At 42.3% G+C, this 26200-nt stretch overlaps 1 protein-coding gene across 1 annotated transcript in view; it reads right to left on the reverse strand.

Annotated features, from left to right (window-relative positions):
- The window catches only part of LOC115474784 (breakpoint cluster region protein-like), a 262364-nt gene that overhangs the window by 25471 nt on the left and 210693 nt on the right, over positions 1–26200 (reverse strand). Inside the window, 4 exon segments of the mRNA XM_030210439.1 lie at positions 1498–1637; positions 6814–6923; positions 7710–7769; positions 21924–22037. Coding sequence (XP_030066299.1) covers positions 1498–1637; positions 6814–6923; positions 7710–7769; positions 21924–22037 — 424 coding nt within the window.

Raw genomic sequence — 26200 nt, forward strand, 5'->3', positions numbered from 1 at the left:
TGAGGCTACAATGCTATTTGCTTTGGAAACTCAAATTCTCCTAAATACACATGATCTGGCCAGCTTAGCAAGATAAGTACCTTTAGATGGACAACTTTTAGTCTGCCCACTTGGGATTCTTTAGGTTTTCAATAACTTTGGGCAAATTAACAGTAAAGTCTGACACTACTAGCCCTCTCCATTTGCCCCTGTCCCCACCCCTCACATACACGCACCACTTTAGCTAACCTCTTGATCTTTTCCTGTCACTGCCTTTCATAAAACACTGAATTTTGACTTAATCACTGATGGGAGAATAATAGACTACTGCAATAGTATTTACCTTTAAAATGGCACAAAAGGGGTTTGAAACTTCCTTCTACCTTATAAGAAAAGCTATCATCATACCTGGCTTACCTTTGAATGGCAGTGGCACAAACTTGCTCCAGCTCGAGCTCCACTTGACTGTCTTTATTTATTTTTAAGTCGCACTCACTCGCACACCGGCTCACCTCCGACCAGGCTCCAGGCAGCTTTCCCGCTCAGTGACTCCTGCCCGCCAAACAGGAAATACCTCATCAGAAGGCGGGACATTGAGCGGGAAGTGAAGTGCTGGGGTGAGCCGTCGCTACAACTCTCTGTCGGGAGCTGGGGCCGTCGCGCTGGCACTGCAACTGTCTGTCGGGGCCGTCGGTGCAACTGTTGGGGTCCAGGGAGGTGGGAGGCTGCTGCCGGCGGGCTCAGCAGGGGGTGGGCACCGTGCCGCAATGTGGTGGGAGAGGAGCGGCGGCAGCCAAGCGGGATCATGATGCGGTCATCCGAGCGGGGGGGTCGGTCGGAGTGAGGCAGAGTTGAGGCGTGCCACCCTAAGCGCGGGGCCCTATGCGGCCGCCTCTGTCACCTCTGCCTAAGACTGGCCCTGTGCATAAGATATTTGTGCCCTGATTCAGTTCCCCGTCACCATCCCCCTCCTACCCTACAGAGCAGAAATAATCCCCTCATCCAGATCCCCCCACCCCCCATACACTACCGAAGATACAAGGTAGGCCTGGGCCCCCACCCCTGCCAGCCCTCTCCTCCCTGGGCCTACCTTGCAGAATCCCTGGTGGTCCAGTGGTGAATGGGCAGAAGCAATACCCACTCATTCTTGTCCAGGTTTGAGGCCGCTAGAAAATGGCTGCCTCTACCTCTAGTGGCAGCCTCACGATATTCAAAGTTTATCACTTTTGCTCTATTTGGAAGCTGGCAGGCAAAGGTTGTGTTTTGGTCTTGGAAGGCTTAGCCTCCCCTAACCTCTTTTATGGGATGCCAATGGGTGCCTTTCGCAGGCAACAGCAGTGAGAAAACAGAAAGAAGAGAAGGGAGTTAGGCAGCATTGAAGTTAATGAAACACAGTGAGAGGGAGAAGATGGATGGTGGTGGGTGACCTCACCTGTATTCACAGCTCTTATGATATTTTCTGGGTGTTTTTGGGGAAGAACCAGAGTGACAAAGGTTTTTTGTTTGTTTTTTTCTTACCAGTGTTGAATAAATTCTTTAGAGACTGCACATCTGTGGCAAGACCGGAGATTCGATAGATCCCAACTTCATTGAGACCGCGGCTCTCCACCTCTGCAGCACAGAGGCATACAAGGTGAGGGATAGGTGAGCCTTCATTCCTATGGAGAACCAAAGAGAGAGGATTGAGGAAAGAAGAATAAGAGAGGGAGAGAATGAGAAGCAGTAGGAAAGAGATGAACCCAGTACACCTCCTACTGTGAGGTGTAGTTTGAAAAAAAAAAAAAAAAGGATTACTATATATACCTACACAGAACCTACATCAAGGCTTCCCAAAGCTGTTCTAGAGGGGCATAATCGAACGGCGCCGGCCATCTATTTGGCCGGCGCGGCAAAGAGCAGTCCCGAACCGTATTATCGAAAAAGATGGCCGGCCATCTTTCGTTTCAATAATACGTACGGTTGGGGTCGGCCAAATGTCAGAGATGGCCGGGTTTGAGATGGCCGGCATCAGTTTTCGCCGATAATGGAAACTAATGCCGGCGATCTCAAACCCGGCCAAATCCAAGGCATTTGTTCATGGGAGGAGCCAGCATTTGTAGTGCACTGGTCCCCCTGACATGCCAGGACACCAACCGAGCACCCTAGGGGGCACTGCAGTGGACTTCAAAAATAGCTCCCAGGTACATAGCTCCTTTACCTTGGGTGCTGAGCCCCCCAAAGCCCCCTCAAAACCCACTACCCACAACTGTACACCACTACCATAGCCCTTAGGGATGAAGGGGGGGTACCTACATGTGGGTACAGTGGGTTTGGGGGTTTTTGGAGGGCTTAACATTTACCACCACAAGTGTAAAGGTAGGGGGGATGGGCCTGGGTCCACCTGCCTGAAGTGCACTGCACCCACTAAATACTGCTCCAGGGACCTGTATACCACTGTCAGGGAGCTGGGTGTGACATTTGAGGTTGGCCAAAATCGGCTTTCGATTATACCGATTTGGCCGGGCTCAGGAGATTGCTGGCCATCTCCCGATTTGTGTCGGAGGATGGCCGGTGATCTCCTTTGAAAATAAGCTGGCTAGTGAGCTCACAGCCAGTTGGGATTTCAGGATATCCACAATGAAGATGAAGAAGACAAATTAGCATATGCCTTCATTGAATGTATACATATCTCATGTATCTTCATTGTGGATATCCAGGAAGGGGTGGTAAAGACAGAGTGTCAGTGTGCCATGAAGATCAGAAAACTGTGTCATTGGATAGATAATTCCCTTGCTGTATCACTGGAAGAGGAACTGCCCTACTGTTACTGGTCACAGCACCTTCTAATCCCATAAATGGGCCTGTGTGCTGGGTTCCAAGCATAGGTTTGAGAAGCACTGACCTTCATGTCAACAGCATACCTCATGTTGGTTCCATATACAAACCACAGACCAAAATATTCACCAAATTCAGAATACTAATTAGAAATAGAAACATGCAGACAAAACTGAAATGGAACCCCCCCATAAAGCCAGACTCAATGCATTTCTAAAGACATGGAAATTATACTGATTTTTTCCTGAGGAAATGTATTTCTGTTTCTAAGGACAGGAAAATCAGCAGCTACAGAGGGAAAACTTTATCAGGCCAGAACTGATAGTGAACACCATCATAAGCTAGAAATTGTGTTTTGTTTGTCTTTTCCGTATGTTGAAATTTTGTTCTACTTTCATCTCATTGCTGCTGTCTTCTTATCATACTGATGATTGCTTTCAAAGAGATCTATGGGAAAAGTTACTATGTTAAGGGAAAGAGAATGTCTGGCAAATAACAAGTATTAAATGACAAAAATCATGTGTTATTTGCCCTCAACACATGACTCTTTAGCACAATGCATACTAAGTAATAATGAGATAGAAAACATGCAAATACATGCAGAGTAGCTCATTATTATGCAAAATGAATAACGCAGCTTGTGTTTAATCTCACAAATTGGGTTATTCAGTTGATGTTATCTTTCCTTCCCTGGAGCATCGAGCCACTAATGTGCAGCCTGATGGTAACGGGACTGGATCTGGACTAAAATAACCATCCACTCTCCAATAACACTCTCATCCCTAAAACTCCTATATCCATTATGAACTTGAGCACAGATATAGTAGAAACAACCAGGGATTGCTCCTACCCCCCTCCACTAACCACTGGAAGACTCCCAGAAGGTGCTGAGGGGGGTAGGAGCAATCCCTGGTTGCTTCTACTTTATCTGTGCTCAAGTTCATAATGGCGCCAAAGTTCCCTAGCAACAGTCTTTCAGTTCTATTATTAGAGGTCAAATCCACAAATAAAGGAGGTTCCACAGGTTAGTGACTAGATTGGTAAATTTTGCTGTGGTAAATTCATGCATTTTACCACCACTTAATAACTACCCCTCTTCTCTGTGTAACTTAGGAATTACCAAGCTAGATTCTTAGGGCTGAAAATGGTTTTCCACTGAGTGGCTTAGCTATATAAAAAAAATGGGTCATTTTTGGAGGTGGGGCATAACTCAGAAGAGAAAATTATGCCCATATATTTTATTTTCAAAATCTATGTGTATAGTTTCACTCATAGATGTGCATCATCATTCAAGACAGAAGATGTATACAACAGTGGCATTTGGAATTCAGTACTGGTTCAAGGATGAGAGTAAGCACATCTTCTCTTGTCTTTTGTAGTGGAGAGTCAGATGCGCTAAGAGATCAGGTAGGAAACCATTGCAGGGCTGGAGGGATGCAAGGTGAGTTGAAGACTTATAAGAGTTTGGGACCGGGAGTGGAGAGAATGCTGATCAGAGTTTGGATCTAGTGGATTGGTTGAAGTTGATTGGGACTTTGGTTAAGGTCTCTCTTTCTCTCTCCCATAGTCCCCCTTCACTGCCCTGCAGCCTCTTCACTGTCTCCTCTGCTCCCCCTTCCTTCTCTGTCTAATAGCTCCCTTCTTTTTCTCTTCATTCTCTCTCTCCCGTCCCCATGACCAGTAGCAGCATCTCTTTCTTTTCCTCCCCGGTTCCCATTCCTATTGGCTACAGTGGCAATGGCTCTCTCTCTGCAGATGTGACAAGAGAGGCAGGCCTGTGGCAGAATGCAGTTGATCAGGTTTGGTGGCTCTCTCCTGCTCTTTGGCAGCAGTAGCAACTTGTTACAGGCCTGTAGCAACAGCTGCTGCACACGCCTCCTTTCTCCCATGTTCTTAATCTTTGGCTTTCCCAGTCATGCAAGTTCCAATTGGCTATGCAGCAGCAGAAAACAAACATTATATCTCCTCCCTCACCCCAGCCACAGTAAGTGCTATGGCCAGCAGACTGTCCATGGCCCAGGGGTCTCTGACTGTTGGTGCATGGCACACATAATTTTTTTATTGGGTGGGGCGCTACTGATACCATGCCCAAGTACTTTGGCAAAGTATATACAAAGAGTCATGCCAATTAACCTTTCCAAATCTCTATTTTTTGAAAGAGAAAGAAAATTAGCTGAGGCTTTATACATTTCTTGCACATTTACCCCCAGATTCTGTATATGGCAACTAAAGTTGTGTCTGTAAATTTGGCAGTGCGGCCAAATTGCACATGCAACTTAATTGTTTAATAAGCCAATTGGCGCTGATAATTGGCCAATAACAAGCAATTGTCAATAATAGACACTAATTAGAATTTATGTTCACAACTTTCTAAGTGTATTCTGTAAAATGGTGTGCATAAATTCTAATGCATGGATCTCAAAAGGGGGTGTGGCCATAGGAAGGGCATGGGCGGGTCATGAGTGTTTGTAGAAGTTACGCGCATTAATATAGAATATGTTCAACCCATGCCTAAGTTAGGCGCGGGCATTTACACCAGATTTTTCTTGGCATAAATGGTTGTGCCTAAATGTAGTCACAGGTCTGGGGCGCTGCATGTATTCTATAAATCATGCCTAACATTAGGTGTGGATTATAGAATAGCACTATGTTTTTTTACGCCAATCAGCACCATTTATAGAATCTGGCAATTCTATAAACTGGTGCGTACATTTCGGCATGCTGATGCCAACTGCTGAGTGCCAATTCTATAACAGCATCTGTGTGCCAAAATACCATTAAAGAATACTAGCATTTAGGTGTGCCTAAATTTTGGTGCAACCAAGTGTAAATGGGCACACCTAATTGCACTATGCAAAGTACACAACTTATAATATTCTATAAGATACACAAGTATGATGGAGACAGACCCATAGCCCAGCCATGCTCCACTCAGATACGTAAGTCCAAACCAAATACCAAAGAAGTAGAAAACGACTCACGACTTCCATACGTGAATGGAGAACAGGAGATCTTTATTGAAGCACCAAATCAAGGTCCAACATGGGGCCATGTTTCGGTGGTCAGTCCGCCTGCATCAGGCATCTCATACAATCACTCTTAGACAGCAATGCACTGTGTATGGTGCTGGAATGGGATATATCACAAAAGGTAACAGAAATAACTGGAGCACTCTACCAGCTGGATATATCACAAAAGGTGATATATCCCATTTCAGCACAATACACAGTGCATTACTCTCTAAGAGTGTTTGTATGAGGCCCCGTGTTGGGTGCTTTAATAAAGATCCCTGTTCTTCATTCACGTGTGGAAGTCATGAGTCATCCTCTACTTCTTTGGTATTTGTTTTGGACTTACCTAGAGATTTTCTCTTGCTTTCCCTTTGGATATTGTCTCCACTCAGATATGTTCCACTTGCAATTACACATTATTCCTTGAATTGTATAAAAAGCACTAAAAATTGCATGCACAATTTAATTGAATAATGAGCTAATTAATGCTGATAATCAGCTTTTTAACAAGCCATTATTGGCACTAATTAGATTTAATTGAAATGTATGTGCAAGTCAAAAATAGGCGAGTCATGGACGGATCAGGGGTGTTCCTTTAAGTTATGGGCAAAGTTGAATAACTGCACCTGCGCCTAGATTTAAGTGCGGGTATTTGCACCACATTTTAGTTGGTACAAATGGCTGTGCCTAGGGTTGGGCACGATTCTCGGGCATGCTATTTTATAAACCATGCCAAACTTTAAGCACGTTTTATAGAATAGTGCTTTTTTGGCACCTTATATAGAATTTACCCCACTTATGTGCAAACCTTACAGAATAGTGCCTAGCACGCTTATACATGTGACTGCTAATTTTGGCACATCTGACATGCATTAAGTGGCACCTAAGTGTACACCCCACATTATAGTATTGCCTTTATAACATCTTAAAATCAATTTGTGCCAGTATAAGAGTTACTGAGAAGGGCTTCCTCATTCTGTGTTAGTATCAGGCATTGAAAAGGGCTCACTTGACTATGTTCTCAATTTGTTTCCCAAACACCTCTATCTGGGCCCCTGCCAAAGTGCAGGCAGGTTGCAGCTCACGGGGTGTAAACCTTATGGACAGCAACAGATGAAGCTGTGAAAGAAACAGTAAGAAAAGAAAAAAAAACAGTAATTATGGACCCGTTCCAGATATAACTCATCTGTTATTTCCTTTTTAATTTCAGATTAACATGTATAACACTGCACTGAATAATTCCCCATTAGGATGTCACACAATGGGGGTAAATTTATATAAGCTATACATAAAAAAGAGGTTTATGTGCAGAAATGGTATCTTTTAAAATTGCCTGGGCTATATGTGGAACAAAGTATGCACATACAGTCCGTATATGTATCAAGTTACTCACACTAAGCAGAAGCATGGGTGGGGTGGGGTTGGGGTGGGGTTGGGGAGAGGTGAGCATTTACACACACGTTATAAAATACATGTATATGTGTGTAATTTAATCTGGGAAATTAAAGTGCACTAAACAGCAAGTGCAAATGTGTGCATATACTTTCTGTGAAATAATTTTCAACGATAATGGGCGCACATATTTTCCTTTTAAAAACTGGTATAATTTATTCACATATTCGCTGCACAAGTTATAAAATTACCTGAAATAAAACTGATGACAATACTGAGAATGGAACCTGGACATGCAGGTATATTCTCAGCACAGTATAGCCAGGTGGACAGCTCTGTGCTCTCATCAATAGGCTGACACACAATGAAATTATGGATCAGAGCCAAAGTCTTCAGTTAGGAATTAACTTGATTTGTTAGATCCTATGCAGCAAAATAACTGATGTACCCATGTGATGTCCACCCAAACCCCTTGCAAACTCTATACTCTATTCCTCTAAAAAGATCTTTTACCCCATTCAGATCCAGGCTGAGCTCTCTCCATTCCTTTGCCTGTAGGGTTTTTGGATCCAGCTGTCCCACAAAGAAAGAGAAAAAGATTTATGACATAAGTACTGCAGCACTTGCTCATTTTAAAAGGGCCATGAATAGACAGTCATGATGTTATCATGCAATCTGATGGCTTGATCAGATCATGGAAGAGGGATAATGTAGATTGCACTTAGAAGTAAGAAAACAACAAGGCAGATGGTTCATTAGATCCAAAGCAGAAAACAAATGAGAAGCAGACCTTATAGAACAACAGTCTTTATTGATTCATAAAAGTTCCAGGATTCAAATCCTGTCGCTTGACATTGCCATGCATCACCAATATCTGGCTGCATCAGGGGCAGAAAATCCAGCTGGTTTAAAACCTCAAACTTCACCAAAACTGGATAAAAATGATCCTCCTTCCAGTTTTGGTGGAGTTTGAGGTTTTATATCAGCTGGTTTTCATGCCCCTGATGCAGCCAGATATTGGCGAAACATGGCCATGTTGGGTGACAGCTTTTGAATCTTGATGTTGCACTTAGAATACATTATTTTTGTACAGTAACCCAGTTAATTTAAGAATTGGTTTTCTTCCTAATACCACTTCCACATCTATCCTTGACCATACTAGGACCACCTACAAGCTTGTTAGCAGACCTAAACTAAACATTTGAAGGGCAATTCTATAACTTGGGGCCTACACTTATACACCACTTATGTGTGTCAGAGATGCCAAAATTGGCGGTTACGCATGTAAACACATTAAGTGCTATTCTATAAGATTGCGCCTAAGTGCTATAGAAGTAAATTCTATAAATGGCACTGCAAAACTGGCGCAGGAAAAAATGGTCACAGAATGATATTCTATAAACAGCACTCTTGAGTTGAGTGCCATTTATAAAATAGCACTTAGAACTGATTCCCATGCCAAAGTTTGATGCATAATAATCACATTCAAAAAGTGAATGTCAACAGTCGATATTCACATGTACAATCTTACCAGAGAGTCCTGAACATGTCTTTCATAAACAAGTATGTGTCATCAAAAAAACAATCGAAATACAATGCCTGATGTAGAGAGAGACACACAAAATGGGTGGACCCTTTAATATAAATTGTAAAACTAAAAGCAACCCTACATCATGTTATTCTACATAAGTGAACAGAAATAGCTAGTATTCGATCCGTTGCATATCCAGTCATCATAGCATATCTATAAATTATCATAAACGTAATTTAAACATGGCACTGCCCACATACATTGTGTTCCTAATACGTATTGTTGGTCAATGCTAAATAGTCTCAAATTTTATTATTATATAAAACCAGAAGTCAATATGCATACTGTAAAGAGTATGAAGGACAGGCCCCAAAGGAACCCTGGGATAGGCCAGAATACCCCCGTTATAGGCAGGCATTCCCCAGGAAAAAACTAGAAATAAAGAACTACAACTCCCAGCATGCCCCAAGGGAGACCGGGGATAAAAGAAACTATGTGCATTCCCAGGAGTCTCCAGAGGAGGGCCGCAGGGGAAGGAATAAGGCTGATTCTCCAACCTGGTGGAGGAGGTGGTGGAACAGGTGGGTGGAGAAAGAAGAGCCACCAAAGAGCTTTAATGAAAGAAAGGGTGAGCAGCTGGGAGAAGGGTGGGGCGAGGAGAATATGGATTGGGCTCCTGAGGAGAGAGAGGCAGAGAGTGAGCCTTGCCCTATGGAGTTGACTGAACCGGAGAACACCCTGGAAGAGCCGATGGACTTTTCGGCTCTGGCTCAGCGAAAGCCAAGGAAGTAGCGGGGCCAAGCCGGGTCATGCGGGAGGAGGTCAGGTAGGAGTATGACTGACCAAGAGGGTGGGACCCTAGGCTTTGAGCCCGCGCAAAGCCATTACAGTGTTTTTGAAAGCCTGACTAAATTGAGCTGTGTTTTGGAAAGCTTGGCTAGAACTGAACTGTGTTTTTGAAAGCCTGACTAAATTGAGCTGTGTTTTAGAAAGCTTGGCTAGAACTGAACTGTGTTTGTGAAAGCCTGACTAAATTGAGCTGTGTTTTGGAAAGCTTGGCTAGAACTGAACTGTATTTTGAAAGCCTGGCTAGAACTGAACTGTGTTTTTGAAAGCCTGGCTAAATTGAGCTGTGTTTTGGAAAGCTTGGCTAGACCTGAACGGTGTTTTGAAAGCCTGGCTAAACTAAGCTGTATTTTGAAAGCTTGGCTAAACTGAGCAGTGGAGTAAGGCTTGGCTAAAACTGAACTGTGTTTTGGAAAACCCCGCTACACTGAACCGGGTATTTTTTTTTTCCTTTTATTATTTGCTGCTACTCTTCCCCAGGAGGGAGGGAGAGGAAGCAGCTGTGGAAGCCTGGACTGGGCAATTAACCGGCTTGAAAAAGGTGAAGGATAACTGTGCTTTGTTTTGTGTTTTGGTGCCACAACCGGGGGAAGGAGGGAAGCCCCTCCTAGGCCATAAAAAAAAAAAGTCATTGTTTCTGAGGGGAAAAGGAGCAGTACTGGAAGGTGTTCTTCAGGCTGTGGAGAGCTACAACCGCTGAGAAAAGAGGATCCACTTTACAATTGGTGTCAGAAGTGGGATCTGATCGCGGACCTGTCGCTCGAGGAGGCCAAGACCAGCAGGACAGAAAAGCCCGATGGAGGGGCCAACGCTGAGAATGGCGCAGACCCGTCTGGGGTTCCGGTAAGCGGGGCCTAGATTGGGGGAAATAAAGGGATCCTAGTAAAAGGGGAAAAATAAGTAGTGAAACCGCACTTGGAGGTGTCCTCTGTGTTTTTTTCTCCACCAGGAGTCGCTGTTCCGGAGCAAAGATGGACCCCAAGGAGATCTTCGCTTGGATGACGATGCAGTTCCAGAAACAGCAAGAACTGACGGGGAAGATGGTGGAAGACTCCTTGACGGCGGCACGAGAGCAGCAACAACCGGTGCTGAATATGCTCCAGGACTTTTTTCAGCTAGGGATCGAGGCTCCCAGGGGCGGTGGAGTCGGAGCAACCGGACAGGGGCCAGGAGGAAGCGGTGCGGTAGGACATTTATCCCTGAACTCACTTACTTGGGGAAAGTTGTCTGAGCAGGATAATGTGGATGATTTCCTGACAGCCTTCGAGAGGGTGGCAGTGGCCGCAGGGTGGCCACAAGAGCAGTGGGCCCTGCGGTTAGTGCCTTCATTATCTGGGGAGGCTCTAGGAGCCTTTAGGGACTTGGCTCCTGGGGACGCTGCCAACTATGGGAGGTTGAGAGAGGCCATTAAAGACCGGTATGGACTGAGTACCCAGGCTTATAGGCGTAAGTTTCGGTCCACTAAGTGGGAAAAGGGGGAAACCCCTAAAGCGCTGGCCACTAGACTGATGGACTTGGTAAAAAAATGGTTGGAACCTGATCGCCACACCACGGGAGAGATTCTTCAAGAATTAGTAGTGGAGCAGTTCCTGCAGGGCCTTCTCAGGGAGATTAGGGCAGGATTGGTCCAAAGGGGCTGTAAGATGGTGGAGGCCGTGACAGCCTGGTTGGAGTGTTATTTGGAAGCCCAACATTGGGGAGAACCTGACCTGGAGGGAGGTAAGCCCAGACCTGTGGGAGGCTGGGGTTCCAAAAGTTCCCTCTTTAAGACAGATCCCCAGGGGGGGAAACCCGATTACGGCTGGGGTGGTAAAAAGCCCGTAGTGCCCTCAGGCCCTGAAAGAAAGGCCCCCTCATATGAAGGAAAAATCTGTTATAAGTGTGGGAAGACTGGGCACTTCCGGAGGGATTGCCCAGGTCGAGAGGGATGGACCTCGCAGGTTGCCCAAGGGTTTAGACCTCGGTATACTGCCAAGGTGGAGGTTGAGGGTTTACCGATTGTAGCCATGTTAGACTCCGGGGCAGACCAGTCCATGATCTCTAGGAGGTTATGGGAACAAATAAGAAAGAGGAGGACAGGAGGTAAGGATACCTATGAGGGAGCAGTGGCTATTCAATGTATACATGGGGCCAGTACTCGTTACACCCTCCATAGGGTTCACGTGAAGGGGCCTACAGGGGAGATAGAGATAGCCGTTGCCGTTCTGCCCAGACTGCCACAGGAGATGATTTTGGGAAGGGACTGGCCCCCCTTTACCGAGTGTATTAGTGAAAAAAGAGTGTTGGTCACTACCTGCTCTCAGGCTCGGCGAGACCCTGAGACTGAGGAAGAGGGAATAGGAGGTATTTTTCCTTTTCAAGGGGAGGTTTTAGGGGAGCCGGGAAAAGAGAGAAAGGGGAAAGCTTTGAAAAAAAAAGGAGCAGAGGGGCAGACGGGAGGCCTTGGAGCAGGCAAGAAAAGAAAGTTATCTGCCAGTGGCCCCGAAAGAATTGAGCGAGCAGTTTCCCCAGTTTCATAGGGAGCAGGCTACGGACCCTACTTTAGAGTATGCCTGGGAACGGGCCCGCCAGGGGGAGGGCCAGGAAGCCCCGGGGTTCATGATAGAGGGGGACATTCTATATCGCAGGGTACCCAATTGGGAAAACTCGGAAGCGGGGAGACAGCTAGTAGTCCCCCAAGCTTTCCGTCCCCTAGTAGTAAGGCTCGCGCATGATCACCCTTTGGGGGGGCATAAGGGCTCCCAAGCTACCCTGACTCAGGTTTTATTGGCCAGGAGTTTATGGGGAGGTGGAGAGGTATTGCAAGTCCTGCCCCAACTGTCAGAAGGTGACAGACCGGCTACCGCCTAAGGCACCGTTAAAACCCCTTGCTAGAGTGGAACAACCGGGGAGGAGAATAGCCATGGATATTATTGGCCCAGTAACAAAATCTCAGAGAGGCTTCCTCTACGTTTTAGTGGTTATGGATATGGCCACTAGGTACCCCTGGGCCATTCCTTTGAGAAGCATATCAGCAAAGGTCATTGCCAGGGAACTGATAAAAATCTTTTGTGAGGTGGGATTCCCCCAAGAAGTTTTGACCGACAGGGGGTCCAACTTTATGTCAAGTACCTTAAGGCAAGTGTGGGAGGCTTTTGGGATACAACATATCCGTACAGCGGCCTACCATCCTCAGACTAATGGGATGGTGGAACGTTTTAATAGAACTTTAAAGGGTATGTTAAAGAAAGCGTTAGGCGAAGATAGGACAGGTTGGGACCAGCTGTTGCCCTTCGTGCTATATGCCTACAGGGAGAAGGTGCAAGACTCCTTAGGTGTTTCGCCTTATGAACTAATGTTTGGCCGGAGGCCCAGGGGAATGTTAGATATATTGCAGGAGCACTGGGTACCCCCGGACACCTTCGATCAGTCAGTGGTCGAATACCTACAGGATCTGAGGACCAGATTAGATAAGTTACAGGAATATTCCCAGGAAAGGCTTGAACAAAGCCAAAATCGGCAAAAGGAATATTATGATAAGGGTACTCGGGAGAGGGAGTTTGTAATAGGAGATAGGGTCCTTATCCTAATCTCGGAGGATCCTCATAAGTTTGCCTCTAGGTGGAAGGGTCCCTGGGTGGTGAGGAGGAGACTTGGGCCTCTTACATATGAGGTGGCGAACGAAAAGGGGCGGGTCCAAACCTTCCACGTTAACCTGATGAAACCCTGGGTAGCAAGGGTAGGCTTTCAGACCCGGGGAGATGAAAAGGAGGGAGAGGAATTGGGACCGCAAATAAGAGATATTTTCAAGCCCGGTGAACCAGGGGTTAATCCCCGGTTGACACAAGTACAAAAGAAAGAGATAGGAAGGCTCTTGAAAGGGTTTGATGATGTGTTGACGGCCTGCCCTGGAAATACTCACCTAGTGGAGCATGACATCATAACGGAAAGGGGTAAAGTAGTTCGGCAAAAGCCATATAGGCTGTCCCCCATGAAAAGGAGGGAGGTGATAAAGCAGGTACAGGAAATGTTAGACTTCGGGGTGATCGAAGAGTCAAATAGCCCCTGGTCAAGCCCAGTGGTGTTAGTACCAAAACCCGAAGGGGAGTGGAGATTCTGCATAGATTTCCACCAGCTTAATAATATTTCTCAAGCAGATGCATATCCTATGCCCTATATTGAGGAGCTGGTGGACAGGCTAGGATCTGCACAATATCTCACCACCCTGGACTTGACAAAAGGGTACTGGCAGATTCCCCTTACGTCAGGGGCACAAGCTAAGACCGCCTTTAGTACGCCCATAGGCCTGTACCAGTTCAAAAGATTGCCCTTTGGCCTTAATTCAGCAGCTGCAAGCTGCCAGAGGTTGCTGGACAGGGTTCTCCGACCACATCAGGCATATGCCGCCGCATATATGGATGATGTGGTAATACATAGTGGAGACTGGAACACCCATTTAAACCAGGTAGAGGCAGTGCTGCAGGCTTTTAGGGGTGCAGGTCTCACCCTGAACCCCAAAAAATGTTATTTTGCGCAGTACAGGGTGAAGTATTTAGGGTATAATGTGGGAAGGGGAGAGGTCCGGCCCTTATTGAATAAGGTTAAAAGCATCCAAGAGTTTCCCAGACCAAACACCAAGAAACAATTGCGTAGATTCCTGGGAATGGTAGGGTATTACCGCAGGTTCATCCCTCATTTTTCCGTAATGGCCACTCCCTTGACTGACATGCTGAGAGGGAAAAATCCGGACCACTTGAGGTGGGGAGGGGAGGAGTTGAGGGCATTTGAACAGATGCAGAAGGCCCTGTGCCAGGAACCTGTGCTGAAAGCAGTTGTTTTTGAAAAGCCCTTTGTCCTTCAAACAGATGCTTCGGGGAGGGGGTTAGGCGCAGTGCTGTCCCAAGAGCATGAAGGGGAGGAACACCCGGTGCTTTATTTAAGCCGGAAGCTCCTGCCTCATGAGGAACATTACTCCACCATAGAAAAGGAGTGTTTAGCCATACGATGGGCAGTGCAGGAGTGTAGTGTCTATTTAGAAGGGAGAAAATTTAAGTTGGTGACGGACCATGCTCCCCTAAAATGGTTGAATGTAATGAAGAATAATAATGGGAGACTAATGCGATGGTACTTAGCATTGCAGCCTTTCCAATATGCTGTGGAGCATCGTCCCGGGCGATGTTTAGGAAATGTTGATGCTCTGTCCCGGGTGGAGGAGGAGGAGGAAAAAGAATGCGGGGGTGGAAATTTAAGGGGGGGGGGTATGTAAAGAGTATGAAGGACAGGCCCCAAAGGAACCCTGGGATAGGCCAGAATACCCCCGTTATAGGCAGGCATTCCCCAGGAAAAAACTAGAAATAAAGAACTACAACTCCCAGCATGCCCCAAGGGAGACCGGGGATAAAAGAAACTATGTGCATTCCCAGGAGTCTCCAGAGGAGGGCCGCAGGGGAAGGAATAAGGCTGATTCTCCAACCTGGTGGAGGAGGTGGTGGAACAGGTGGGTGGAGAAAGAAGAGCCACCAAAGAGCTTTAATGAAAGAAAGGGTGAGCAGCTGGGAGAAGGGTGGGGCGAGGAGAATATGGATTGGGCTCCTGAGGAGAGAGAGGCAGAGAGTGAGCCTTGCCCTATGGAGTTGACTGAACCGGAGAACACCCTGGAAGAGCCGATGGACTTTTCGGCTCTGGCTCAGCGAAAGCCAAGGAAGTAGCGGGGCCAAGCCGGGTCATGTGGGAGGAGGTCAGGTAGGAGTATGACTGACCAAGAGGGTGAGACCCTAGGCTTTGAGCCCGCACAAAGCCATTACAGTGTTTTTGAAAGCCTGACTAAATTGAGCTGTGTTTTGGAAAGCTTGGCTAGAACTGAACTGTGTTTTTGAAAGCCTGACTAAATTGAGCTGTGTTTTAGAAAGCTTGGCTAGAACTGAACTGTGTTTGTGAAAGCCTGACTAAATTGAGCTGTGTTTTGGAAAGCTTGGCTAGAACTGAACTGTATTTTGAAAGCCTGGCTAGAACTGAACTGTGTTTTTGAAAGCCTGGCTAAATTGAGCTGTGTTTTGGAAAGCTTGGCTAGACCTGAACGGTGTTTTGAAAGCCTGGCTAAACTAAGCTGTATTTTGAAAGCTTGGCTAAACTGAGCAGTGGAGTAAGGCTTGGCTAAAACTGAACTGTGTTTTGGAAAACCCCGCTACACTGAACCGGGTATTTTTTTTTTCCTTTTATTATTTGCTGCTACTCTTCCCCAGGAGGGAGGGAGAGGAAGCAGCTGTGGAAGCCTGGACTGGGCAATTAACCGGCTTGAAAAAGGTGAAGGATAACTGTGCTTTGTTTTGTGTTTTGGTGCCACAACCGGGGGAAGGAGGGAAGCCCCTCCTAGGCCATAAAAAAAAAAAGTCATTGTTTCTGAGGGGAAAAGGAGCAGTACTGGAAGGTGTTCTTCAGGCTGTGGAAAGAGGATCCACTTTACAATACGTGCAAATCAAAAAAACAAAAGCGAAATGTGGACATAACAATTAGTTGTTAAATCGGTACACCGCCAAACAATATATACAGAGAATTAGTAAACTTAGCATGGTGATTGAGCATATAACCTGCCAACATTATAAACTTAGTTTTACAAATATATTGCATACATGGCAAATCCTTTTACAAAGCCTCTCAGCCAATATCCACCTATGCTACCTAGAATTGCTCCAGTCAACGCAAAATGCAAAACACAATAAAAAAACAAGTGAGAAAACAGAGCAAAAAATGCCTCCAATGCAGGTAGTGTATATTCGCCCACAAAGATGCTAACGGTACAACTGTCTAGAATGCTGAATAATAATCCAACCTGCCTATAGTATAAGTACTACTACTACTATTTAGCATTTCTATAGCGCTACAAGGCGTACGCAGCGCTGCACAAACATAGAAGAAAGACAGTCCCTGCTCAAAGAGCTTACAATCTAATAGTAATACCTGTCTGCTCAGAAAACCCTGTCAGTGCAAGAAACCAAAAGTAAAAAACAAACCTTGCCTCTGATGTAGGTAGTATACATTCGCTCAAAAAACGCTGTGGATAAAAATCGCGCCAAAAACAGAGACATGCGTGATGGCACCTGCTGAAATAAGAGGACGTCTAATAGGAGATATCAACCTGCACCTTGAAGATCTCAACTCAACAAGCACCCAAGAATGCAAAGAATTCCTACAACTATGGGATCTCCAAAGGACAAACACGCAGCCAACTCACATCAAAGGACACACACTAGACATTGTTACACACAAATTCGATCCCGACGCAAACCTTATACTAACAGACACAAAATGGACACCCACACCATGGTCCGACCACTATAAAGTAAACATCTCCCTCCAATGGTGAACAAAAGACGCACCAAACAAACAAGAACGAAAAACCCATACTACGAAAGGAAAAATAGACCTGGCAATATTCTGGCAAGAGATCTACAATAACAAATGGACAATAAAAGCAGATACAATCCAATTCCTCTTAGAATGGGACGACAGATGCAGATCCATATTAGACAACATTGCTCCAACCCAAACTAGAACCTCACACAGAAAGAATTCAATACCATGGTTCAATGAAGAGCTGAAAAAGCTCAAAACACAAGTTAGAAGGTTAGATCGCCCATGGAATAAAAAGAAAGATGACCCCGCACTTAACGCCTGGAAACAACTTCAAAGAAAATACAAATATGCCATAAGACAAACCAAAAGATTATATTACAAAACTGTAATTGGACCAAACTACAAGGACACACATAAACTTTTCCAACTCGTGAATAAACTACTAGATACTACACCAGTCACAACCAACAGCAAAGATGCACCAGGAGCAGATAATCTTGCGAGATACTTCAACGAGAAAATCATACAACTGCGACGTAAGATACCTGTCAGTACCATCCACTATGATGAAATCCTTGACTGTCTAGACCCAGACCCTGGCATTTACCCAGCAGACAGAACCTGGACCAATTTCGAGACACTGTCAGAGGATATCATCTCCCAAACGCACAAAATATTTGCTAAATCTCACTGCAAACTAGGCATATGCCCAAAAACCTTATGACATTCACTCCTCAACAATTCATAACAGACATTACGAAACACTTGAACTGTATGTTACAAAATGGTCTCTTCCCGAAGGAGAAAGGAAACATTTTACTCACCCCCATACCCAAAGACGCAAAGAAAAGTGCCAGTGAACTAACCAACTACAGGCCAGTAGCATCCATTCCCTTAATAACCAAACTGACGGAAGGCTTAGTGACCAAAAAACTCACAAACTATTTAAATAAACACTCCCAGTCAGGATTCCGGTCTAACCACAATACTGAAACAGCACTAGTCACTCTCATGACCAAACTCAAACAAATGATCGCAACGGGAAAGAACATACTACTTCTACAATTTGACATGTCAAGCACTTTCGACATGGTTGATCATGGAATATTACTACATATCCTTGAGTACTTCGGAATTGGAGGAAACGTTCTCAATTGGTTCAAGGGATTCCTAATCACACGATCATACCAAGTGACATCTAACTCGATTACTTCAGCCACATGGATACCTGAATGCGGAGTCCCACAGGGATCCCCCCTCTCGCCGACTCTATTCAACTTAATGATGATACCCTTAGCCAAACTACTATCAAAACAAAACCTCAACCCATACATATACGCGGATGATGTAACGATTTACATCCTATTTAAACAAGATCTAAAGGAAATTTCCAATGACATCAACCAAAGTCTCCAGATCATGCATTCATGGGCGGACGCATTTCGGCTGAAACTCAATGCAGAAAAAACCCAATGCCTAATACTCACCTCTCAACATAACAAGAACAAATTCACCGCCATCAGTACACCAAATCTGAACGTTCCAATTTTGGACACCCTAAAAATTCTTGGCGTTACCATCGATCGACACCTAACACTCGAGAGCCACGTGAAAAACACAACCAAGAAGATGTTCCACTCAATGTGGAAATGAAAAAGAGTAAGACCTTTCTTCCCAAGGACTGTTTTCCGTAACCTAGTACAATCAATGGTGCTCAGTCACCTAGACTACTGCAATGCGCTATACGCCGGCTGCAAAGAGCAAATAATCAAGAAACTTCAAACAGCCCAGAACACTGCAGCTAGACTCATATTTGGTAAAACAAAATATGAAAGTGCTAAACCTCTACGAGAAAAACTGCATTGGCTCCCATTTAAAGAACGCATCACATTCAAAATATGCTCCCTAGTCCACAAAATCATTCACGGAGAAGCACCAGCCTACATGTCAGACCTGATAGACCTACCACCCAGAAATGCCAAAAGATCATCCCGCACATTCCTCAATCTGCACTTCCTTAACTGCAAAGGTCTAAAATACAAACTAATGCACGCGTCAAACTTTACCTACTTGAGCACACAGTTATGGAACGCATTACCGTGCAACTTAAAAACGATTGACAAACTAATGAACTTCCGCAAACTGCTGAAGACCTATCTCTTTAACAAGGCATACCACAAAGATCAACCAATGTGAACATACACAACACCTCCACATATATTCAGCACTATCATGTTTCTTCATTATCATGTTGCCCAATGATCCTTCGTAACACTAAATGTCTATTTTCTAATATATTTCCACTATTCATGATGTATTGTAAGCCACATTGAGCCTGCAAAGAGGTGGCAAAATGTGGGATACAAATGCAATAAATAAATAAATAAATAAATAAATAAATACATGTCATTAGATACGTAGGTCCTAACAGCTAAGAGAGACTTCTCTGATGATATTTAAAAGGTGTCCCGTGGTTTATTTACAGATAAAAATTTCTTTTAATGAATTGTTTTATTGCTGATTTTAAAACAGTTCAGATCGTCCATTTTCAAGGGCTGTATAGGCTTGTGTGCACAACCAATATAGTTAAACTATGAAATAATATAAAAGAATAAATCAGTATAATAAGATTAACATACTGAACCTCTACGTACTGCTACATCATTGAGGCAGCACATGTGTATGTGCACTAATCTTCATTATGACTACATTATTAAAAAAATGTTAAAAGACATATAATAGATCTTAAATGATAATAAACAAACACAGTTTTTTTTTATTTGCACGTATGCATATTGACTTCTGGTTTTATATAATAATAAAATTTGAGACTATGTTGCATTGACCAACAATACGTATTAGGAACACAATGTATGTGGGCGGTGCCATGTTTAAATTATGTTTATGCTAATTTATAGATATGCTATGATGACTGGATATGCAATGGATCGAATACTAGCTATTTCTGTTCACTTGTGTAGAATAACCTGATGTAGGGTTGTTTCTAGTTTTACAATTTATATTAAAGGGTCCACCCATTTTGTGTGTCTCTCTCTACATCAGGCATTCTATTTTGATTGTTTTTTTGATGAAACATACATCTTTATGAAAGACATATTCAGGACTCTCTGGTAAGATTGTACATGCGAATATTGTCTGTTGACATTCACTTTTTGAATTTGATTATTATGCATTTTCAGAATGTGGTCTTTTGTGGATAAGTTTAAACATTTATATTTTTTTCTTAGAATATTTTTATATTTTTTTCTTAGAATGAATACAACATTGGCATATTGATTTAAAGATTTTTTTCAATGTTGATTTGAAGAGCGATTTTAAGTCATGTTAGTGTGAAATAATTTAATGAAATCGAACAATTGATCCATTTCTCACGTAACATTACTGTCATAACATCATATAACATACAGGATAATAATAATATGTTCTTTACAGCGTTGCAAGTGCTGGATGATGTCTTAAGAAATTACTAATGTCAAACGATCTATCAGTTTCTTGCGCAACACTACCTCTACCATATAGCATATAGGATGATAATACCACATTTTTTGTTAGCTTTACAAGTAATGGGTGATTTTTTAAGCATTTATGAATAACAACTAGTCTTTTTATATAATAAATATATATAAAAAATAAATATACACACTAATAAACCTTTTATTCTGAAAATTAATAGATTTTATAAAAGAAAAAATGTTCTGCACGTTCATGTTTTGATATGTTTTGATAAGTATATACACAAATAAACCTCTGATTTTGGAAAAATAATAGATTTTATAAAAGAAGTAAATTTTCTGTACATTCATGTTATTTTATAAGTTTTGATAAGTATATATGTATATTTTGTCTACTATTTCTTTGTGTATACCTTACTTATTGTTGGAGTGTAATATTTTTATAGATTATTTGTGTTTGGTATATGTGCATGTTCTTATTTATGATTATGTATAACTGATGTAATTTTATGTTATTTTATATTAGACCCCTGAGCCAGGCGCTAGTGCGCCGAAACATGTGGCCCGTGTCAGGTCTATCTTTCAATAATGGAGGACTTTGCTTATCCCAACCCTGAAGGCCCAGTGTTGCTTTTTTTGTTTCTGTACTTAATTTTAGCCATGATTTTGGCTACTTTCTTAGGCCAATTTTATAAAGGCACATAGATGTTTATGGGGCTCATTTTTAAAGCACTTAGACTCATAAAGTTCCATAGGTTACTATCATAACTTTGTAAGTCTGAGTGCTTTGAAAATATGCCTCCAAGTGTCCTTATAAAATAGGCTTAAAATAGGCACCTACTTGGCCTCCTAATCCTAGGGAACCTTTTATGAAATTACTCTCCATGGCTAAAATATTACTACAGAGCATTTTTGGGGGCAAAATATGGACCCTGTTTACTAAGCAACGTTATAGGCATGTTAACGTTTTTAACATGTGTTAACCATGTACGCACGTTAACCATGTATGTGCCTACAATATCCCTATATGCGCCTACATGGTTAGCACGCTCGCTAAGTGTAGGTGTGCTAAAATCACTAATGCACCTTAGTAAACCAGGCCCTATGTTTGCAATAGGAACTTTGCATGTTAGTATATTCAAAAGCACTAGCTTTTTTTGCACTTTTTGATGCACAAAGTCCCTTTTGAACAAACAATTTGCAGTCTCCAAGACAGGGGTTGAATGTTGGGTTTAGAGAGGAGAAGAGATGCTGAATCCAGGGAGGGGGCCACTGCCTACTCCAGCTTATTTCATTAGGAGTAGCAAGAAAGAGTAGAAAGTAGCAGAAAAAGGATGGATATGAGAGAAGAGAATAAAGGAGAGAAAAACGTATCAGAGAGAAGGGGAGAGATAGAAAAATGGAGGAAAAGAGAGGGCAAAAGCAACAAAAAGACGGAGAGGATAAGATACAAAAGGGAACTAAAGTTATAGACAATTTCTATCTGTAATTCTGGAGAAAGAACATCTTCAGGTCTGAATAGGACTGCAAGGTCACCTCTCACACCTGTATTTGGCTTCTTCCCACAAGTCTCCTCTGACTTGGGTGGGCCACTCTTCTAGAACTCTCATAGCTAAGAAGTCTCAAGGCTTGGGACCCATCTGCATGCAGCTCAAACTCCTGAAAGAAAGAAGGAGAGCATTGTATTTTCATCATCATTAAACAAGATTAAAAGGGCAACATATGGAAATCTATGTAGACTAATGCCCTTGGCAGTTGGTGACACAACTATTTGGGGAGAGTAAAGTGGATAGGGCTAAGCTGGGGTGAGTCTATGGTATGATAGGATGTGGTAAGGCAAGTTAAAATCCTTGGTGGGGGGGCAACACCTATGTCAACAGTAAAGAAACAGTAGGGACACTTTTGAACATCGCAGAGAAGGACTCCTTCACTGTGTCTCTGGTGCAGATGCACCAAGCTGCCTCCCCCTAGTACCTCTCTTACTGATGATATTATGTACACTGAATACACTCCAGGGAATTATGTACAAAAAAAATCAGAATAATATACAAAAGCATAATACAGCATATTAAACAGAATAGTATTTGTAGTATTCAGGAAATATGCAAGTACTTAGCACTTGGTTCCTAGTCAACCCTAGGCCAGCATCTTCCTGTTGGCCATATAAACAGTGTTGTTCAGCAGCACTGTAACATAAATCCTGTGGTTATTGACAACCATACAATGATTTGCCTATCAAGTTTTTGATAGGTTGACAAATTGCCACCAGACTTCAGATATGCTGGCCTTTAGCTTCCTGAACCATGGGATGATATTCCAAGGTCTGCTGAGCAAAGATGGTGTCTTACCAAAGATGGGAAGAAGTGTCTTCAGTGCAGACTGACTAAACTACTAAAGAGGGCTTTAAACTAGTATAATCCATCAGGTAAGTGAAATATTAAATACCTATATGGAAATGGGAATAAAGGGTAACAGCTGGAAAGCAGTGTATACTAATGCCCATAGTATGGAAAATAAGGTTATGGCTGCAAAGGTTGTGATAGAAGAGGATGACTTGGATTTAGTGGAGGTCACAGAGATGTGATTCATGGAGGACCATGACTGAAATATAGTTATACCAGGCTATTATCTTGTCAGGAAGGAGGGTAGGAAGAAACAGAGGATGAATGGTGTTATATATGTATATATTTTTATGTCCATGCAATTTTATTTATAACCAAAAACAATATAAAAGTTGAGGTACAATGATATAGGCACATATTCACAACATTGACTTACAATAACTAAACAATTTGAAAAGAAGTTTGCCTGAGTGCAATATTGGATAAGTAATTATCTAGAGTTGACCATGTTTTAGAGACAGAAAAATGAGTGCTCAGCTTATCACCTAGGGATAATTCAAAATTATGTATTTGCAGAACTGTATGCCACCAGAAGTGAACATTCAGGAGGGTATTATCTTTCTAGTTTAAAAGTACTGGGTTTTTTAAAGCTAAAATACGCATGTCTTCTTTTGAAATTTTACAGTTCAGAGATAATGGACCGAAGATAATGACTTTAAATGATAAAGGAGAATCAGTATTGAAGATTTGTTTATGTCCCAAACCTGTGTCCAAAACGTCATACATGGGCCTTCATATATAAGGTGCAGAAAGGTACCTTTCTCCTTTTTGCATGACCAACATATATTGGTCATGTAACAGTCTTCTTCTGGGGAGTCCAGATTGTTCTGTGTTGGAAAAAATACATTGATTGAATAGTAGAAGCTGAAGATAATGGACAATTGAGCTTGGATCAAAACAAGCACCATTGGTTTGCCTCCTCCCAAACACGCTTAATGCTAGGTGCTGATAATATGCTTTTATGAAGAAGTAATTTATACTAACTAGAAGCAATATGCTATTTCTTGAAGAGATCTTGAATGAATGACAAAATAGATGATTGCTGAGTAGATAAATCAGTCAAAGTGGATCCATCTTTAATTCTATGTTTCAACTGAAGCCATTTAAAATATTGGGAACAGTGAAATTTCTGACTGTAATAGTTGGAATGGTTTAATCTGATTGGCATGTAGTACATGGTCAATAGACAAAATACCCTTCTGAAACCATTGCCATAAAAATTGTTTATTATTGATCTTAATTTTTGAATTGCCCCAAATTAATGCAAAATGTGAGTTTGTGCTAGGAATGTCCAAGGTATTATCCAATTCTAGCAGTAGGTGATGTGTGGAGGTCAAGATGGGATTGGATTTTAACTTATCTGGGAAGAATAAAGGTATATAGCCGGGGATAAGATAAGGTTTCAGAGATCCTTTTCCACATTAAACCAGATAGGAGTGTATTCCAAACCATCTCTTATCCAATAGCAGGACTGCTGAGTTATAAAAGATTTATGGTAGATAAGAAAGTCAGGGAATGAAACTCTGGAAGCCTCATTTGGCTTTTTCAAGGTCTTAAGTGCAATTTTTGGTAGTTTTGAAGCCCATAAAAAGTTGGTAAGTAATTTATCCAATTGCTTGTAAAAAGACTTGGGGAAAAGTAAAGGCAACATATTTAAAATAAAATTAATTTTGGGCATGAACATCATTTTAATGACTTCCAAATGACCCCACCAAATTAAATGTAATGGATACCATGAAAGGGTGAGAGCTTTAATTGTGTTCAAAAATTTTTTTGAGTTAAGAGATGCTGTTTCTTCTAAAGAAGAACTGAGATCTAATCCTAGATATTTTAAGGTTTTAGATAACCACATTAAGCCAAACGAGGAAGCAATATTTGGAGTGGTATGTACATTAAGAGGTAGAACCTCAGTTTTTGGGTATTGATTTATAACCTGAGAATGTAGCATAATTTTTAACTAATTGAAGAAAATTATGGATGGAATGTTGTGGGTTCGAGAAGAATAACATGGTATCATCAGCATAAGCTACTATTTTAATTTCTAACGATTTTGATCTAACACCCGAGATTGCTATATCTTCCCTAATAGCTAGAAGAAGTGGTCCTAATACTACATTAAAGTGTAGAGGGGCTAAGGGACAACCCTGATGAGTACCTCTGGATAATTTTATAATTGGAAAGGGAGCTGTTAGCAATTATTCTAGCTGTAGGTTGGGTGTAAAGAATTTTATCTTTATTGACATCTGAGTCTGGTGCACCAAACCATTTAAAAATTTGAAACAAGAATTCCCATTCAACTCTGTTGAAGACCTTCTTGGCATCAACTGATAAGGCCATGAGAGGCTGTGAAATAGTTTTGGCTAAAATGGAAACTTGATAAAAGAGTCGTGCATTATCTGTAACGAGTCATTCAGGCATAAACCCAGCCTGGTTGGGATGTATCACAGAGCCAATAATTTTTAAAAATCTATTGGTAAGGATTTTAGCAAAAATGTTATAATCTGAGTTGAGGAATGAGATTAGTCTATAATTAGAAAGAAGGGCAGGATCTTTATTAGGCTTGGGGAGAATAGTGATAACCACATCAGCAAACAAATTAGGATAATTTGGGTCACTTTCAAGTTCTTTGAAAAAAGGATTCAGGTATGGAACGAGATCATTTTTGAAAAGTCTGCAGAACTCATTAGAAAGACCATCTGGTCCAGGAGCTTTATGAGTTTTGAGAGAGGTAATCGCTTCTTGAATTTCCTTATCTGCAGTCGGGACTTGGAAGGAGGAGATCTTATGGCTGTTCCATTTAGGAGCTGCAATTCTATCTAAAAAGGAATCTAAATCTTTTGCCTGATAGGATGCTTCTGAACTACATAAATTGGTGTAAAAATCATGGAAAGCATCTAAAATTTCTGTTGTATTAGTAATTCTTATTATTATGTTTAATAGATGATATCTGGGTTTCTGCCAGCTTTGATTTTAAGATAATTTTCAAGAGTACAGCTGCATTTCTGAATGAATATTTCACAGCTGACCATTTGGCTATACAATGTATTATATTCATATTTCTTTCAATATAGCTGATTTAGTAAGGAAACTTCTTAGGATTCCATTAATTGTCTTTCTAAAACTTTTATTGACTTTCAAGATTGTTCATTAATTTGTTTTTTCTCTTTCCTGTAATGTGAAGAGATAGAAATGAACTCACCCCTTAGTATGGCTTTGAAAGCTTCCCATATTGTGATATAATTAATTTCATTATTAATATTCTAATTGGAAAAAATTGGATATAAAATCTTTGATATTCTGCCAGAGAAAGTAAATGAGAATTTAGTCTCCAAAGGGGCTTCCTGGTGGAAATGGGTGATTGAATGTGAATGTTAAAAGTTAAGGCAGAATGATCAGAAACTGTTATGGGCTCAATTCCTG

This window comes from Microcaecilia unicolor, chromosome 7 (genome assembly GCF_901765095.1).
Source record: "Microcaecilia unicolor chromosome 7, aMicUni1.1, whole genome shotgun sequence".
Taxonomy (NCBI): domain Eukaryota; kingdom Metazoa; phylum Chordata; class Amphibia; order Gymnophiona; family Siphonopidae; genus Microcaecilia; species Microcaecilia unicolor.